Genomic DNA, 18,614 nt, shown 5'->3' with positions numbered 1-18,614 from the left:
GCTTAAGTAAAACTAAAACAATACCGAGCCATTAATATAACAGAACATTGCAGGGAGACATACTCTTACACGCAGAAGGGAGAATAATAATGGAATCTGTTAAACAGGAAACACAACTTGAAAATAGTGGTCCTTTGGGAGTAGAATAGAAACGCAGACAGCCTCCCTCTATTCAGTCTATTCAGTCTGTTCAGTCTATTCAGTGTGTTCAGTCTATTCAGTCTATTCAGTCTGTTCAGTCTATTCAGTTTACTCAGTCTGTTCAGTCTGTTCAGTCTATTCAGTGTGTTCAGTCTATTCAGTGTGTTCAGTCTGTTCAGTGTGTTCAGTCTATTCAGTCTATTCAGTGTGTTTAGTCTATTCAGTCTGTTCAGTCTATTCAGTCTGTTCAGTCTATTCAGTCTGTTCAGTCTATTCAGTCTGTTCAGTCTATTCAGTCTGTTCAGTCTATTCATTGTGTTCAGTCTATTCAGTCTGTTCAGTCTATTTAGTGTGTTCAGTCTATTTAGTCTATTCAGTGTGTTCAGTCTATCCAGTGTGTTCAGTCTATCCAGTGTGTTCAGTCTATTCAGTCTGTTCAGTCTATTCATTGGGTTCAGTCTATTCAGTCTGTTCAGTCTATTCAGTGTGTTCAGTCTATTCAGTCTATTCAGTGTGTTCAGTCTATCCAGTGTGTTCAGTCTATTCAGTGTGTTCAGTCTATTCAGTCTGTTCAGTCTATTCAGTCTGTTCAGTCTATTCATTGTGTTCAGTCTATTCAGCCTGTTCAGTCTATTCAGTGTGTTCAGTCTATTCAGTCTATTCATTGTGTTCAGTCTGTTCAGTCTGTTCAGTCTATTCAGTGTGTTCAGTCTGTTCAGTCTATTCAGTGTGTTCAGTCTGTTCAGTGTGTTCAGTCTGTTCAGTGTGTTCAGTCTATTCAGTCTATTCAGTGTTCAGTCTATTCAGTCTGTTCAGTCTATTCATTGTGTTCAGTCTATTCAGTCTGTTCAGTCTATTCATTGTGTTCAGTCTATTCAGTCTGTTCAGTCTATTCAGTCTGTTCAGTCTATTCAGTCTATTCAGTGTGTTCAGTCTGTTCAGTCTATTCAGTGTGTTCAGTCTGTTCAGTCAATTCAGTCTATTCAGTGTGTTCAGTCTGTTCAGTCTATTCAGTGTGTTCAGTCTATTCAGTGTGTTCAGTCTATTCAGTCTATTCAGTGTGTTCAGTCTATTCATTGTGTTCAGTCTATTCAGTCTGTTCAGTCTATTAATTGTGTTCAGTCTATTCAGTCTGTTCAGTCTATTCAGTGTGTTCAGTCTATTCAGTCTATTCAGTGTGTTCAGTCTGTTCAGTCAATTCAGTCTATTCAGTGTGTTCAGTCTGTTCAGTGTGTTCAGTCTGTTCAGTCTATTCAGTGTGTTCAGTCTGTTCAGTGTGTTCAGTCTATTCAATGTGTTCAGTGTGTTCAGTCTGTTCAGTGTGTTTAGTGTGTTCAGTCTATTCAGTCTGTTCAGTCTATTCAGTGTGTTCAGTCTGTTCAATGTGTTTAGTGTGTTCAGTCTATTCAGTCTATTCAGTCTATACAGTCTATTCAGTCTATTCAGTCTATTCAGTGTGTTCAGTCTGTTCAATGTGTTTAGTGTGTTTAGTGTGTTCAGTCTGTTACGTGTGTTACGTGTGTTACGTGTGTTACGTGTGTTACGTGTGTTTAGTGTGTTTAGTGTGTTTAGTGTGTTTAGTGTGTTTAGTGTGTTTAGTGTGTTCAGTCTGTTACGTGTGTTACGTGTGTTACGTGTGTTACGTGTGTTACGTGTGTTTAGTGTGTTTAGTGTGTTTAGTGTGTTTAGTGTGTTTAGTGTGTTTAGTGTGTTTAGTGTGTTCAGTGTGTTCAGTGTGTTTAGTGTGTTCAGTGTGTTCAGTCTGTTCAGTCTGTTCAGTCTGTTCTGTGTGTTCAGTGTGTTTACTGTGTTTACTGTGTTTAGTGTGTTCAGTCTGTTCAGTCTATTCAGTGTGTTCAGTGTGTTCAGTCTGTTTAGTGTGTTACGTGTGTTACGTGTGTTACGTGTGTTCAGTGTGTTCAGTGTGAGAGATAATAGAGGTTGCCATGACAGGAGGAATAACTGAGATGACCCTCATGTTCCACTTGTTAATGCCAGGGGGTGACAGGTGAAAGGCAGTGGCGACACCCCTTCCCTCTCCTCCTCCTCCCCTCTTCCCCCACCAAGGACACTTCACCCGACAGCTTAAGCCTAATAGATGTTTACTTATACCGACTGCTAAAGTGAAAATATGTGGCATTTACTGTAGATGTGTTACTCATTCCAATCAAGTTTGTTCATGTGGGTACTGTAGATCAAAGCACTGTAGCTACAGCAGCATCTACGGTATATGTGTTGTTACAGTAATACAAATCAAATTCTGTATGACTGATTCAGTAAATGCTGCATATCAGTGGAGGCTGCTGAGCGGAGCACGGCTCATATTAATGGCTGAAACGAAGCGAATGGAATGGAATCAAACCATGTGTTTGATGTATTTGATACCATTCCACCGATTCCGCGCCAGTCATTACCACGAGCCCGTTCTCCCCAATTAAGGTGCCACCAACCTACTGTGCTGCATATTGATGTGACCAGTATCCCATTATTTTTGTTTAACTTGTATTCTCTACTTGTATCCCTTCTTTTAAAATCAATATTGACAATGTATCGCATACTGGAGGTGAAAAATAAGAGCTGGAACAATGAAAACCACAACGTACTCAGCCCAACAGTCCGACCACACTCCTCCTAGGTACAGACAGACAGACATGGGGGTGAAGAGGCATACAGACCGAAAGAGAACAAGTAATGTTGAGTAGCTGAGGTAGGGGAACAGAAACAGAAGTCACCTATATGTGTACAGCATATTAGAAGAGAATTACAAGGACAAGTTTCACATTTTCTGTAAAATTAGAGTGGTCTGAGTGGGGAGGGGAAAACTGAAAACTAGCTGTGATGTCACCAGGCAGGCTAAAACTCCATCCCACCAAAACAGGCAGACATTTCAAACAGCTCTTACACTAAAAGGGCATTATCATTATTTTCAAAATGTCACATTATTATTCCAACCTCATAGTGTGAAAATAAATCTAAAATACAGAAAAATCTAATTTTGGACTGCACTTGGCCTTTAACTTACAGAAAATCAAAGTTACAGATCCTTGCACAGAGATTAGTTTTTTACTCTGATCTAAGAAATAGCTTTATGTTGTGTATGGCTGGAAAACACTTTGAGCTATACCAGGGGTGGGAAAACTTTTTTGCTCGAGGGCCACATCAGGATTTTGAAATTCAACGGAGGGATGCATTTTTTGGGGGACCAATTGTTTGTTAATAAAATTTGCGGGGGCCTCCCAAGTGGCGCAGCGGTCTAAGGCACTGCATTGCAGTGCTTGAGGCGTCACTACAGACCTGGGTTCTATCCCAGGCTGTGTCACAGCTGGCCGTGACTGGAAGACCCATGAGGCGGCGCACAATTGGCCCAGTGTCGTCCGGGCGCATGCACGCTGACACGGTCGACAGTTGTATGGTGTTTCCTCCGACACATTGGTGCGGCTGGCTTCCGGGTTAAGGAGGTTTTGTGTCAAGAAGCAGTGTGTCTTGGCTGGGTTGTGTTTCAGAGGACTCACGGCTCTCGACCTTCACCTCTCCCGAGTCTGTATGGGAGTTGCAGCTATGGGACAAGACTGTAACTACCAGTTGGATACCACAAAATTGGGGGGGGGGAGTATTTTTTTTAATTTTCTCGTGGGCCGGATTGAAGTACTTTGCCCCCCCCTTGAGCTATACCATGATATCAACTGAGGTTAACTTACTGCAGCCCAAGCCTGCTGTGGCTCATATGAGAGCACTTATGCACAAAACAACATTCTCCAGATGTAGACAGTGAATTAAGCCGACAGAAAAAGGCAATCCATAGATATGGACCAGATAAACCAGGCTGAAGCTAAAGAATTTGACTCTCTGTCCCTCTCCCTTTTCTCAGTTTATGGAAGAAAACCAGATCAGATCACATTAGAGTAAAGGAAGGATGTGCATGACAATTGAAGATACATGTAGTTAGATACAAGATTAATGGGAAACTAACTTCTACTTCTAGTATGGGTGTGCAGTGCTGGGTTTGTAAATTGTGTAAAAGGCAACACGGTATTGTGCAACTGTTTCACATTGTTTAGGGGTGAGCTGACAAGTTTAGTATTTTTGATTTTACAGTCAGATAAAGCCCAATAGATCACACCCAAATGTCAGTTCAGAAATGCGTGAGATTAACAGCCATGTTTTTCTTTGTTGGTTTTAGTGAACAACTTCCATAAAGGGACTGAACCCATCACTCTGACTGTACCACATGTTGTCTGTTTTGTCATATGGCTCATGTGTAACATCAGCGGGTTTGGCTCACCCCTACATATGAAGTCACACACACACTGTAGGCTAGAGGGAGATTGAGAACTGGAAACACAGATGGAGAGAGGGCGAAAAGCGAGATAGAAAGAGGAGGAATTATTGCTGCCAGCTGTGAGCCTAGCTATTACAATCCCACATGAAATTGTCAGTGCCTATTTAGTCCATAGGGAACATATATTCAAAGGTCATAACGGTTGGAGAGAAATAAAAAACACACCTCATTCACAGACTGTAAATTACAACTCATAGTGTACATTTGGACTGACGAGAAACTGTAATTGTTATTGTCGAACTGTAAACGACTTGCCCCCAAGACACACTTGACTGTCCAGATGATCATACCAAGCCTAATGGGGGCATATTTGACTTGAACTTTCAGAGCTCTAAAACATAATCAGAAACTAAAGTATTCATTACACTGAAGAGTCGCAGACGCATTCTCAGAGAAACGTTACTAAAAGATTAAGTTTGTGTTCAGTTTCAGTTCAAATACTGATCTAAATACTAACTCCTCACTTTACAGTAGTTCAGCCTTTTAACCTCCACTAAATTCCAATCCTGCTATTTCCAACAGCAGTCCCTCTGCAAAACAACCACTTATGGTTCATTTGGCCGTCAAAGTACTCTGCAATCTCCCTGTTTAACTGCAGGGATTAAAGGAAGGGTCTTAATTGCTTCCTTTGAGAGCAGAAAGGATTAGATCAAGGGAGATGATGAGGCGATGATGAGGCCAACGAGAAACTAGGCCGAGACACAGGGTCTCGTAGGATTCTCCCACCAAATGAAGAAATACGGGCATTTACAGACTCTAAGCACATTCATTGGTTCTATGTAGGACTTTTCCAGGAATTTAGAGTGTACTCATTAGACATGTTGGAGAGTAAATAGCTTGCCTTAATAAACGTATCATATCCGTCCAAATCTAGACCATTAGGGGATGTACTGAAGACTTTTCCACACTCCCAGAAAGTCAAACTATCCCATATCTAGGAGAAGGAAAGTTTCTTACATTCTTCAGAACATTATTCACCCTCCTCGGCTGACAAGCGTACTGCATTTCCCCACCAACAAAAACAATAGAGAAAGCACTGAGGCTTTATTTTGAACTCACTGAACTGCCAGCAGCATACCACCCTGCATACCACTACTGGCTTGCTTCTGAAGCTAAGCAGGGTTGGTCCTGGTCAGTCCCTGGATGGGAGACCAGATGCTGCTGGAAGTGGTGTTGGAGGGCCAGTAGGAGGCACTCTTTCCTCTGGTCTAAAAAATATCCCAATGCCCCAGGGCAGTGATTGGGGACACTGCCCTGTGTAGGGTGCCGTCTTTCGGATGGGACGTTAAACGGGTGTCCTGACTCTCTGAGGTCATTAAAGATCCCATGGCACTTATCGTAAGAGTAGGGGTGTTAACCCCGGTGTCCTGGCTAAATTCCCAATCTGGCCCTCAAACCATCATGGTCACCTAATAATCCCCAGTTTACAATTGGCTCATTCATCCCCCTCCTCTCCCCTGTAACTATTCCCCAGGTCGTTGCTGCAAATGAGAACGTGTTCTCAGTCAACTTACCTGGTAAAATAAAATAAAAAATACAGCAATCAATGTATTCTACTTCGTTTTTATAACGCACCCCTGTCAAACAACAGCTCTGTTTTCAAAGGGAATGCAAATGCACTATGGGTGGAGTGGTACGGGGGTGGCTGTTGTGGTACAAACTGTTTATGCTTTCAATCTGTCAGGGAAGCACGATTCACTTGCAAAAAAAACTGTATTGGAGCTAACTGTTCTGGAACTAACTGTACTTTCTGCCATTCAACTACTATGCTTTCAACTGATGTTATTGAGGGGCTATCTAATAGACGTGTTTTCTGTTCTTCTCCTTGGGTAGATATGGGGTCAGTCCTGGTGAAGTGTGGGTATCCGGAACATGTGCCCTCATCTGTGATTACCCTGTGTGTGTTGTGTGTTGTGTGTTGTGTGTTGTGTGTTGTGTGTTGTGTGTGTGTGTGTGTGTGTGTGTGTGTGTGTGTGTGTGTGTGTGTGTGTGTGTGTGTGTGTGTGTGTGTGTGTGTGTGTGTGTGTGTGTGTGAGCACCTTCTCCCCGAACACTGAAAGGAGGCCAGAATGTAGGCTAGGTCTCAGTGAGTGGGAGAACCTGCCAAGTCTTTCTCTGGAAACTCTCTCCGTCTGGGAGGAGCAGCAGCACTCCTTCATGTCTGCCTTTCATCTGTCACTTCTATCCTTCAGCTCTTTGATCAGCTCCAATGCTACCGACACTCCTAGGCCTGGAGGCTGGAGGCCTGCTTCTAGCCATCACCTACAACAGGCTTCAAAGAGGCTACGAGGAAGGAGAGTACCAAGATGAGTATATGTTAGCTTTCAACATGAGCTTCTTCTCAGCTTCTTCTAATCTGTAGGGAACACAGTCTAGCAAAGCTAAAACAAAGAGCCAATGGCTTCATGAAATTACTTATTTTGTTTTGCTTTTATATACTATATTGTTGTAGATGTAGACTGTTACAAACTAATTGCATTACTTCTCTAGTGACATCGCTGCGTGATGGGGTGGCAGGTAGTCTAGTGGTTAGAGCGTTGGGCCAGTAACGGTTGCTAGATCGAATCCCCGAGCTGACAAGGTAAAAATCTGTCATTCTGCCCTTGAACAAGGTAGTTAACCCACTGTTCCGAGGCTGTCATTGTAAATAATAATTTGTTCTTAACTGACTTGCCTAGTTAAATAAAGGTACAAAAATAAATGACAATTGGGACAAAAATGTTTGCATTCTAACCATAGAAAGACAAGATAAAGGTTTGTCTCATCATCTACAACAACGTATGGATGCAGGATAGGTCATCAACCTCTGAGAAGTGACTTCTCATGTCTCATTTCCCCAACCACATGAAAGCAACTCAAAGTTATGCTCTGTAAAACAGAAACCTTACTGGGTTAGGGTGTCCTGCGTCATAAACCCATAAGTGCGTCTGTGGGAAGTTTCACTCTGAGTGTTTTGTTTACTGTACACATACAGTGTAATACCATAAATGACAGAGGGCTGTTGAAAACCGGATGCTTCACAAGGTTACAGTCCCTCTACTGAATGAATGTACTGTGCAAAGTTGGAAACAATGTGACTGTTGTGTGTCAAATTGTCACTAATATGATAATGATCTAACTGTATTTACTCAAGATGGGGAAAAGTTCTAAGTGTACGTTCCCATTAGACAGGACTATGATGTACATATACTGTAAATAACCCTGGCTGAGAATGAGAAGTGCTTTATATTAATGTAAACCTTTAGGACCCAGGACTAATGAAAATAAACATCTCCCCTGCTCCAGTACTGGGGCACTCGGGTTTGGGGAGGTTGTTGGATTGGCCAGCTGCTCTGCGGCTACACTAAGGACCTGGAGGTTTTCAAGAGATTTCATTAGAAACATCAACAGTGGGAGAAGCAGGACGGCCAGCTGAATTAGCTCGTTTCAAACCATGATTAATGGAATCAGGTGGTTTACTGAGTGACTGGAATGAGAGTATAAACAACACCTCCAGCTCCAGGACTTGAGGCTTATTTTCCTCTGTGGTTCTCTTTTGTCTCTGATACACAGGCGTAAAGTAACCCGGCTCTGTGGAGAGGATTCTGACGAGTGACGCCTGACGCCCCCCCCAAATAACAGTCTGGCAGTGTCGGGACAAGGGGACTCAATGAAGCTGTCTTTCTGTATGACAACAGCTGCACATAGATTCTGATTTAAAAAAATATATTTTGAGACTGTGAGACCTCCTCACTCTCTCTCTATATGTCTGCCAAACTCCCCTGTCCTCCCTCTCCTTCCCTCCATCCAACACTTTCTCTCTTTCTCTTTTGTGAATAGCTGGGAGTTGGGAAAGAGATTCCCAGTCGTTGTTTGGCCTGAATGGAGGGACCTGGAGGAGAGGTAACCTCCGATTCCCAGAGAGACTGGTGGCCTCATCGCCTCCACACAGGATCACTACTCAAATCCACTTCTCCTCAGCTCCAATTAGCTGTGGTGGGGAGCCCTGCTCTGCTCTGTCTGACCAGACCACAGGGCCTGGGATAGACCAGGAAGGGAGGGAGGGAGCCTAATGTTAGGTCACTTACGTCCCACCCTTCCCAGCAATTAGGGAGCATATGAGTGCAGCTGGTCTGGAGCTGAAAAACAGCAATAGGAGGGTGTTACCACCAGAAGTCTATATCAGGGTTTCCCAAACTCTGTCTTTGTCCTAGCACTACACAGCTGATTCAAATATCCAACTCATCATCAAGCTGTGTAGTGCTAGGACTAAAACCAAAATGTTCACCCAGGGGGGCCCCAGGACCGAGTTTGGGAAACCCTGGTCTGTACCACTTAGACTAGAGAAAACTTAGCTGCCTGCCTGACTGCCAGGCATCAGGGATGGTGAGCTCTTTGTTAGCTGTAATGTTATGAGTAACGATATGAGTGGGGTTTCAGCAGCACAGAGAGGATTTGGTCTCATAATGGTTTGGTGGGGGTGTTAAATAGCACAGAGACAGGGAATCAGAAAGCACTGTTATAACACAGAGACAGGGAGTCAGAAAGCACTGTTATAACACAGAGACAGGGAGTCAGAAAGCACTGTTATAGCACAGAGACAGGGAATCAGAAAGCACTGTTATAACACAGAGACATGGAGTCAGAAAGCACTGTTATAACACAGAGACAGGGAGTCAGAAAGCACTGTTATAACACAGAGACAGAGAGTCAGAAAGCACTGTTATAACACAGAGACAGAGAGTCAGAAAGCACTGTTATAACACAGAGACAGAGAGTCAGAAAGCACTGTTATAACACAGAGACAGGGAGTCAGAAAGCACTGTTATAACACAGAGACAGGGAGTCAGAAAGCACTGTTATAACACAGAGACAGAGTCAGAAAGCACTGTTATAACACAGAGACAGGGAGTCAGAAAGCACTGTTATAACACAGAGACAGGGAGTCAGAAAGCACTGTTATAACACAGAGACAGGGAGTCAGAAAGCACTGTTATAACACAGAGACAGGGAGTCAGAAAGCACTGTTATAACACAGAGACAGAGAGTCAGAAAGCACTGTTATAACACAGAGACAGAGAGTCAGAAAGCACTGTTATAACACAGAGACAGGGAGTCAGAAAGCACTGTTATAACACAGAGACAGGGAGTCAGAAAGCACTGTTATAACACAGAGACAGAGAGTCAGAAAGCACTGTTATAACACAGAGACAGAGAGTCAGAAAGCACTGTTATAACACAGAGACAGGGAGTCAGAAAGCACTGTTATAACACAGAGACAGGGAGTCAGAAAGCACTGTTATAACACAGAGACAGAGAGTCAGAAAGCACTGTTATAACACAGAGACAGAGAGTCAGAAAGCACTGTTATAACACAGAGACAGGGAGTCAGAAAGCACTGTTATAACACAGAGACAGGGAGTCAGAAAGCACTGTTATAACACAGAGACAGAGAGTCAGAAAGCACTGTTATAACACAGAGACAGGGAGTCAGAAAGCACTGTTATAACACAGAGACAGGGAATCAGAAAGCACTGTTATAACACAGAGACAGGGAGTCAGAAAGCACTGTTATAGCACAGAGACAGGGAATCAGAAAGCACTGTTATAACACAGAGACAGGGAATCAGAAAGCACTGTTATAACACAGAGACAGGGAATCAGAAAGCACTGTTATAACACAGAGACAGGGAGTCAGAAAGCACTGTTATAGCACAGAGACAGGGAATCAGAAAGCACTGTTATAACACAGAGACAGGGAATCAGAAAGCACTGTTATAACACAGAGACAGGGAGTCAGAAAGCACTGTTATAACACAGAGACAGGGAGTCAGAAAGCACTGTTATAACACAGAGACAGGGAATCAGAAAGCACTGTTATAACACAGAGACAGGGAATCAGAAAGCACTGTTATAACACAGAGACAGGGAGTCAGAAAGCATCAAAGCACTCTGCTTGAAAATGTCAAATATAATCCTCCTATCTCATTAGACTCTCTAAATATTATTGAGCTTGTTGAGTGGAATTTGTTTTTGATAACTACAAATAAAAACACTTGCAATAGGTAGATATACACTCTATGGTCTATATATACACCTGTTTGGGCCTAAGTTCAAATGAAATTGATCACCAGTCATCGCTAGGCCTACTTTAAATGGCTCAATAACCATTGGCCCAAAATTCTGAAGTATAAAGTTGAGAACCTGAAAAGCATTATCTGAAAACAGCATCTGCATTCAATGTTTTATTTTAAGCCGAAAAAACAAGTGTTCTTTTGGACGTGCTACTAAATCCAAGTCCTCATTTAAAGATCATGACTTGAGTCCAAATGAACAGATATTGATGTATACCTAAGACCCCTTGCTGTGCTAAAATTATACTTTTATGCAAACACAAAGATCTCTTTAGAAAGCCAATGAGTAACAAAAACAGCATATCTCTAATTGAGTCAGTGTTGCATAGTGCTACTGGTAATCAGACACATTAGTATCCTTACGCCTCTGACAGTTTGCCTATCTGAGTTCTCTCACATGTCCACTGACACCTCTCCAATACAGAGAGCCTCTCCAATACAGAGAGCCGTTCCAATACAGAGAGCCTCTCCAATACAGAGAGCCGTTCCAATACAGAGAGCCTCTCCAATACAGAGAGCCTCTCCAATACAGAGAGCCTCTCCAATACAGAGAGCCGTTCCAATATAGAGCCCAGACTCAGCACAATGCCTGCATTCTGCCAGCACACTCCCAGCCCATCGATCCACTAGATTGATTACCATAGAGCTGCAATGTCTTTGACTTTCACCCGTGACCTCCCTCTCCTTCTCTCTCTGTGTCTGTGTGCGCGTGTGTGGGTGTCTGTCGTGTGGCTCAGTTGGTAGAGCATGGCGCTGGCAATGCCAGGGCTGTATGCACTCGATACTGTTAGTCGCTCTGGATAAGAGAGTCTGCTAAATGACTCAAATGTAAAAATATTAATGTGTGTGTGTAAGCCACGGTGGTAATAGGGAAGGATAGGGTTTGCGAATGTGACCACAGTGGAATCACAGCCACAAACTCCCCGCTCTACGTCATTCCATATTGACATATGCAGCCAAGCGTGGAGGGGGGGGGGGGGGGGGGGGGGGGGGGGGGGGGGGTCAGTCCCATTTTCCAGCAGAATGAAAGTGAGAGACTCCTGCCAGGATCATGCTCACCCAGGTGTTATTTCTGTCCACTGGGAATGGGAGCCCTAAGGACCACAGGTGGTAGAGAGAGAGTATACATAACTACATTTACAGTAAACAAAAGGCAAACTCATATTTGACCATGTAGACTAATGACTTATTTAACTGTAAACATATGTGTTTGAATATTGGTAATTAACACCACTTCCCAACTGATTCATTCATTTGTTGAACCACATAGCCTACCAATGAACGTAGCCTGGTTAAAGCCAACATTGACGTTGCTTTAATTAAATGTAAAGGCCATTTATACTTAATTTTCTTTCCATATCAGTCATACTATTGCACCTTCAAACTACTGGCAGTGATCTTGGATAATAACCAGAGGGGAAAGGCTGGATGCAGCTCACAGTAACATTTTTAGCCGTCCAAGGTGATATAATTAGCTCAAGTGTCTATGACAATCTGTTTCATTGGCTGTTAAATAACTCCAGGTACGAGAGCAGAACACCTCCCCCTGTCGGAGGAAAACAACACTGCTGAACTTGACCCTTCGGAGGCCCGCTCCTCCTCCCATCCCTTCTAAATTTCCGTTGCCAGAGCCGCGGAGCACATTCCTCTGTGGCTGTGTTGACTGAACATGCGTGTCTGTGACTGAGCCTGAGAGAGCGGGATCTCTCTGAGTCTGAACCTCTGCAGCAGCAGGAAGCGGCCGCCACAGTGCAGGGTGCAGATTTACGGTATGCTGCTCAACGGTCACAGAGACAACTGTACAGTGTGGTAGTTTAGTGTGTGTGACATAACAGCATAATGTTACAGTGCACACACACAATGTGTTTTTTGTGCAGTGCCGTGGCCGCAGATGGAGGAGTCCGGAGAAGGGAGGGGTTCACGGGCAGCTCGAGGCAGAGAGGCTAAGCTCGGCTTCTCAGTAAGTGCTCACTTAGAACTTTGGCACTGTCTCCTCACAAGAGTCTTTTGTGAAATTGGTCAAACCACCGTAGCATCTATTGTGACAATATTTATGCAATATTGAGTTTAATAAAAAGTCTTCAAAAACAAGAAAAATTCTGAATAACAGAAGACAAGTAGAACCTGTTAAAAGAGTTGGCACAGTTACATTGGGTCATCATTTTTTATTCTGCAATAAAAACTATTAACACAAATATGAGTAATAAGCCAAACAGGGGAGTTTGTGTAAACACATTATTGCTGCAAATGAAACCCTGATTAACATAGAGGCAGAAAACAACAAGCTTTAAGCCAGCATCATCCTTGGGGATCCAATGCAATCGGGAGTACTGCACTCTGCTCAATTAGTAAAGATACCAAAACACAGGCCAGCAAATGAGCAGGGACCAACACAGCCCAGCTGGTGTTGCTGTTTGATGGCTTAACACTGCTAACACTGCTCTCCCTGTCCAACCCAGAGATGAGATCAGGGAGGGAGGGAGGGAGAAGGTGGAGAGAGAGCTCTGATGAAGGAAGCAGAGCACAACATATCCTTGGAACTGAAAGGGGGGTCTGTGCCTTTAAGAACAAATGCTGACTGGTTGCCTCTCTGCTCTCCCTCTCTCCTCCCCCTCCTTCCTTTCCTTTCCCTCTCTCAGCACTAGCCTCCTCCCTCCAGCCCTCCCTCTTTCTTTGGTCTGAGTGAAAGTGAAAAGCTGCAGCTCCTTATCAGAGTGTTTACAGCCAGGGGTTTGTAGGCTATTAGGCAGGTCAGGTGACAGGGAGGCTGTGCTGCACCATGACCCAGACATCTCAGGGTGAAGGTTGCCTCAGGGAGGGGTGGGGGGGGGGGGGTGACAGGGTTTACTGGTGGGAGGGGCCAGAGCCAGCCAGGCCAGAGGTAGATCAGTGGCTGACACACAGCCCAGCCAGTTTATTTGGTTCCATGGAAGTTGTGGGAACGTATGTTTTTGGTTCCATATAAGTTGTGGGAACGTATGTTTTTGGTTCCATATAAGTTGTGGGAACAAAGCAATATGTTTCCTGACTTGTAAAACTGAAGTGAACATTTTGCCTGTTCTGGGAACGTTTATTTTTAGGTTGCAGGGAGGTTCTGAGAACATTTTACTCTGCTTTCTTTAAAGTTTCTTGGGAGGTTTTATTAATGCTCTGAGAACGGAAATGATAGGTTTTGGAATAACTTTCTTAAAACTTTCACTGAATGTTTCATTAAGACTTTTAATAACACCGCCAGCTTATTTTAAAAAAAAATTTTTTAACTCCAAACACACATAGGACACATGGAAATTCATTTCCTCAGGCATTAATCATGCAAACATATTTATTTTTGATTGTGACAAGGCATCAGTGAGATTTGAACATATAATCTTTTGCTCTCTATCGATGAAATTAGTCCAATGCATCACCAGGATGAAGCTAGCATTACATGTTTATTGCGCATACAAAGCTGTTCATTTTAGTCTATTCAAACAGACCCCATTTCAAAGGAAACAAGCACTCATTAAGATCAGGTGTGGCCAATTAGTGGGTGCGGCCAACACATGAACAAACACAACAAGATAAAGGATAGAGCGAGTTTGTTGATGCTGAGAACGGAATGAATATGTTTTTAAATAACATTCTTAGAACGTTCTCTTAACGTTACTAAAGTTTTTATGGAAAGTTTTCTTAACATTCTCAGAACAATTTGAGAACATTACTTTAAATAGAACCATGAGGAAACCTGTAGGAAACAGGTTTCCTAACCAGTTGATGAACGTTCCTAGAACATTACGAAAATTGAAATGAAATGTAACCACGTTTGAACTTTTAGGAAACGTTCTATTAAGGTAATGAAATAAAGTTTCATTAAAATAACGTTTTTTTGTCAACTTCCGTTAATGTGCTGAGAATGTTCCAAAGCCAAGCAACTATCCTGTACCATTCTCAACAAGTTGTGGGAAGGTTGTATGCAAAATAACCATAGGTTAACCACGCTCTCACCAAGCTCTAAGAAACATATGGTTCTCATAACATTATGTGCTAGCTGGGATGGTTCTCAGAGCATTATGTGCTAGCTGGGATGGTTCTCATAACATTATGTGCTAGCTGGAGGCTCACAGCTGAGGACAGAAATAATTTCCAGCACTAGCTCAGCTATCAGGCTTCCCTCTCTGCCATCTTCCTTTTCCCGTTCACCTCAGGAACAGCCATATTTATTCAATCTAAACAAATACAGCAGATTTTTTACCTTTATTTAACTGGGCAAGTCAGTTAAGAACAAATGTTTATTTACAATGATGGCCTACCGAGAAACAGTGAGTTAACTACCTTGTTCAAGGGCAGATTGACCAGCACAGAAAGGGGCAGGGCAGATTGACCTGAGATTGACCAGCACAGAAAGGATTTCAGCTTTAGGCCTATCATATTCAGAGTCAAACGTGGACAAAGTCCTAAATAAAAGATGTTAATAATTAAGAAGAAAATAAACTAAGCTAACAAGCTTGAAAAGTCTTGTAAAAAAATTATTCAGCTAAGAATATATAGCAAAATTAAAGCAATTACTGATAATGTAACACAACACACACACATACACAAAACAATCCTACCAGGACAGTGTGCATAGCAGGGAACCCCTACAGAGTGGGCTTGGCTGTATGGGGGAGTTCCGCACTGTACAGTACTGTATGTACATTGCAGGATGATATTGCTGGTGACATGATAGAAGGTGATGAATGAGAGCATCCGTAGCTGCAGAGGGATGGTAGAGAAACCGGTGTGTGAATCTGAGCTGTGTGGAGACACACACATACACACACATACACACATCACCACCTCAGGCTCACTCTCGATCATGTTGATACACTGACCGCTCAGATGCCCACTTAAACACACACTCCACTGCTCCCACACACACACACACACACACGCACGCACACACGCACACACACACACACACACACACACACACACACACACACACACACACACACACACACACACACACACACACACACACACACACACACACACACACACACACACACACACACACACACACACACACAACCAGGCCATAGAGAAGACCCTGTCTTTCTGCTCTGCTCACACACAGAGGTGCTGAGGAGGGTCTTCTGCAGTGCTGATTCCCTGCATTCAGTATATCGTACAGCAAATTATTATTTTACCTGCATATGGAGCCAATTGCTTCCCATAATATTTCAACCTGTTTGCAGGCTGACAGTAGCAGATGATTTATTTTCATCATTTCATTTAATGACAAGCTTTGCTCCTCCCTGCCACTAAAGAGGTCTAATAGAACAGCCTATTCGCTTAATAGTGGGCGCACAGGCTCATTGTGTTTCTATCCTACTGGTTGGGGTTATGTAGGGTGACCTGGCAGGCTGGTTGAGACCTATGGCAGGGGCCAGGGAAGGGCTGCCTCCTCTGATGGGACAGCTCCTCCTTGGCCTCTGCCATGGGTCCCAACCAGCCTGCCAGGTCACCCCACTCTGAGCCAAGTAGCAGAGAGGATGCAGAGAGGGGCCCTGGCTGATGGCTGCTGGCTCTAGCCCTGAGAGGCAGCCTGCCTGCCTGTCTGTGCATCAGCTGGTGCCCAGCATTCCCCTCTAACTACCAGGCTACACCCTTTTATTAAACACTGTACATTTTAACACATCTCTGAGGCTGGCATTCGAAATCCATGCTAATTTAAAATGATTTACACTGTCAGGACTTGGCTCCAGTTAATTTCTCTCTTTCTACTTTCTTCTCTCTCGCTTGCTCTCTCTCTCTCTCGCTAACTATCTGTCTCTCTCGCTCTCTCGGGGCGGCAGGTAGCTTAGTGGTTAAGATCGCTGGGCCAGTAATTGAAATGTTTCTGGTTCAAATCCGTGAGCTGGCAAGGAGCTAAAATCTGCTGTTCTGCCCTTGAGCAAGGTAGTTAACCCCCATTCAGACAATCCCCCGCACCTCTCTGATTCAGAGGGGTTGGGTTAAATGCACAAGACACTATTCAGTTGAATGCATTCAGTTGTACAACCGACTAGGTATCCCCTCGCTCTCTCAATACCAACTTCTACAGTGCTGTGTGTCTCAGTAAAGTGGTTGTTCAAAAGATACTCCTCTGAGTCAACAGTTTTTCACTACGCCACAGCATCTATGTAGACTTCCTCCACTGACATGACACTGATGCACAAGGAACCTTTGATAAAACACTAGCGAGAATGTGAGTGCAGTGCAGTACCTCTCTCCTGTACGAAGTAGGCCAGGTAGAGGTCCAGCTCCTTGACCGAGACGCTGATGTGGTGTGGCTGGACACAGAGGATGGGGTTGTTGCATGGCCCAGCCTTGACCAGGCGCTCTCCGTCCGTGCTCTCCAGCGGGATGCCCTTGAACAGGATGACCATAACCAGGTCCAGCCTCCACACCTTGTCGGCCTGACGCAGGCAGTCGATCCTCCTCATCTTGCCCTTCTGGTCAGGGTTGGAGAGGACGCAGCAGGGGGGCTTCTTCCCCGTGATGGACAGCACAAAGTCCTCGCGGCACTCAGGCCGGATGTCCTTGCGCAGTTTGGCCAGCAGACGCGACGCCCACTTCTGCTTGACCTCGGGCTTCTCTCCCAGCAGCTCGTCCTTCACCGCCCGCTCTTCGTCCTTAGTCATCCTTTTCTCGTGCTTCTTGAAGTACTTGCGTTTGCGCGCCTGCAGGTTGAACCAGGTGTAGGCGAAGGCACGCACATGCGGCAGAAGGGCCTCGATGAACGGATGAAACTCATCCTAGATAAGTGAACAAGAAGAAAGGGGTAAGTACTACTTTCTACATAAATGTACCAGAAGCGACCATGCTGTATGAACCGTAACCTATAACAGTGTATACAGTACATGTGTATGGAACCAATTACTGTAAATAAAGAAAAGTGCAACCATAGTGGTTCTTTGTCTCCATGCTCAGTGGAACACCACCACCAACAGTAATCATTTATTCAATTATGTTTTGTTGATTATTTGCCTTCTTTTGGTCAGATTTTCAACAAACAAAATATACATCTGCATGACTTTTGGGCACCTCACAAGCCACAGCAGCTTTGCTGTTTAGCCCACAACAATTGAGCAATGTTCTCTTGGTATCTCTAATTACTTCCATATTTTCACTGAGCAAAAATCCCATATGCACCAGCCTGCCCTATAAAAAGTCATTCAGAGATAATTTGCACATATAATACGCAAAACGATATAGTCTATTATATAGGCATGGTGCCTACGTGCATGTGTTTGCGTGTCTGCAGGTGTAGCCAAACAATGTATAGACTAAGGTTTGTTTATGAGCACATCATAGGCTATAAATGCATGCATATGTATGTATGTGTTCGTTCTTGCTCATGAAGGCCCATTAATCGAGTGATCGTGTGCAAAGGGGTCATCCATCGAAATGTAATAAAATGTAATTTGCACATACAAGCTGAGTTAAAGATTTATTGCGAGTACAGTGCTCAAATCTGTACAACCCACTTCTCATGCTGCCCTTTAGGTTTTGTGTATTTACCCTGGTGTCCATGAGGTTTAAACCTTTGTGGAATACCGGTGTCACAATATCAACTCTCCAGTGATCATCATCTCTTTCAATTAACTGTAACACTCCAAAATAGAACATTGTAGGATTTCCTTCCTCAAAGGGTTAACGTGTTGGTTAATGGCGTCTCTATGGGATTCTTGGTGTCCACACAGAGAGGTTGGAGTGGAGTGTGAAGGTGCTTCAGAGAGCCCATACAGGCCCTAGGAGCCGGCCCAGGGAGCGTAATTGGACATGACTGTATTACACTGCAGATCTCATGCAATAAACAGTCTGCAGTACTGCTCTCAGCAGCACAACATTTTAAATGCTTCCAGCTTTCTCAACCATGGCATCCTGCTCTGAGCAGACGACATCGGTTTCAGATATATCTATTTCTTTTAATCATTCCTCCCATACCAACATTACATTTGATCCAGGGATGGCTAGTGTATTATTTTACTACTGTTTGCATTAAATAAAAGATGCAT

General features: G+C 43.7%; 1 protein-coding gene across 8 annotated transcripts in view; it reads right to left on the bottom strand.

The window, feature by feature from the left end:
- LOC129855227 (nuclear factor 1 C-type-like) overlaps positions 1-18,614 on the bottom strand; it is a 112,933-nt gene that overhangs the window by 56,912 nt on the left and 37,407 nt on the right. For all 8 annotated transcript variants that reach the window (XM_055922651.1, XM_055922650.1, XM_055922655.1 and 5 more), the window contains exon 2: positions 16,820-17,351. In XM_055922651.1, the coding sequence (XP_055778626.1) occupies positions 16,820-17,351 (532 nt within the window). The remainder of the gene's footprint in view (positions 1-16,819; positions 17,352-18,614) is intronic.

The sequence above is a fragment of the Salvelinus fontinalis genome, chromosome 5 (genome assembly GCF_029448725.1).
Source record: "Salvelinus fontinalis isolate EN_2023a chromosome 5, ASM2944872v1, whole genome shotgun sequence".
NCBI classification, from domain to species: Eukaryota; Metazoa; Chordata; class Actinopteri; order Salmoniformes; family Salmonidae; genus Salvelinus; species Salvelinus fontinalis.
Note: the sequence above shows the minus strand (reverse complement) of the source record. Positions and strands in the feature narration are given on the sequence as shown.